Source organism: Colobus angolensis, unplaced genomic scaffold (genome assembly GCF_000951035.1).
Source record: "Colobus angolensis palliatus isolate OR3802 unplaced genomic scaffold, Cang.pa_1.0 Scaffold532, whole genome shotgun sequence".
NCBI classification, from domain to species: domain Eukaryota; kingdom Metazoa; phylum Chordata; class Mammalia; order Primates; family Cercopithecidae; genus Colobus; species Colobus angolensis.
This window is the reverse complement of record NW_012118844.1, coordinates 225,278-225,801: the sequence shown is the minus strand read 5'-3', so window position 1 is coordinate 225,801 and position 524 is coordinate 225,278. Positions and strand designations below refer to the sequence as shown.

At 67.4% G+C, this 524-nt stretch overlaps 1 protein-coding gene across 1 annotated transcript in view; it reads right to left on the bottom strand.

Moving 5' to 3' along the window:
- Window positions 1-2: 2 nt before the first annotated feature.
- SOX3 (SRY (sex determining region Y)-box 3) overlaps window positions 3-524 on the bottom strand; it is a gene marked incomplete at its 3' end in the record, with an annotated part of 6,244 nt that continues 5,722 nt past the window's right edge. The window contains exon 5 of the mRNA XM_011961042.1: window positions 3-519. Within this exon, the coding sequence (XP_011816432.1) occupies window positions 3-519 (517 nt within the window). The remainder of the gene's footprint in view (window positions 520-524) is intronic.

Here is a 524-nt window from a genome sequence, read left to right as displayed (position 1 = left end):
CGGTGCATCGGCGGCAGCGCTGGCGGTGGCGGCGGGCTGCTCATGCTCGGGGGCTGCGCGTAGCCCAGCTGCTCCTGCACCAGCGAGTACGCGCCGTTGGCCCAGCCGTTCACGTGCGTGTACGTGTCCAGGCGCTGGCCCACGCCCACCGGACTGCTAGCGGCAGCGGCTGCGGCCGCAGCAGCGGCGGCGGCGGCGGCGGCACCGGGGGGCAGCAGGCCACTGGGCAGGGAGTACTTATCTTTCTTGAGCAGCGTCTTGGTCTTGCGGCGCGGTCGGTACTTGTAGTCCGGATACTCCTTCATGTGCACGGCGCGAAGTCTCTTGGCCTCGTCGATGAATGGTCGCTTCTCGGCGTCGGTCAGTAGTTTCCAGTCGGCGCCCAAGCGCTTGCTGATCTCAGAATTGTGCATCTTGGGGTTCTCCAGGGCCATTTTGCGCCGCTGCCCGCGAGACCATACCATGAAGGCGTTCATGGGCCGCTTCACACGGTCCTGGTCTGTGCCCCCGCCACCGCCGCTCGA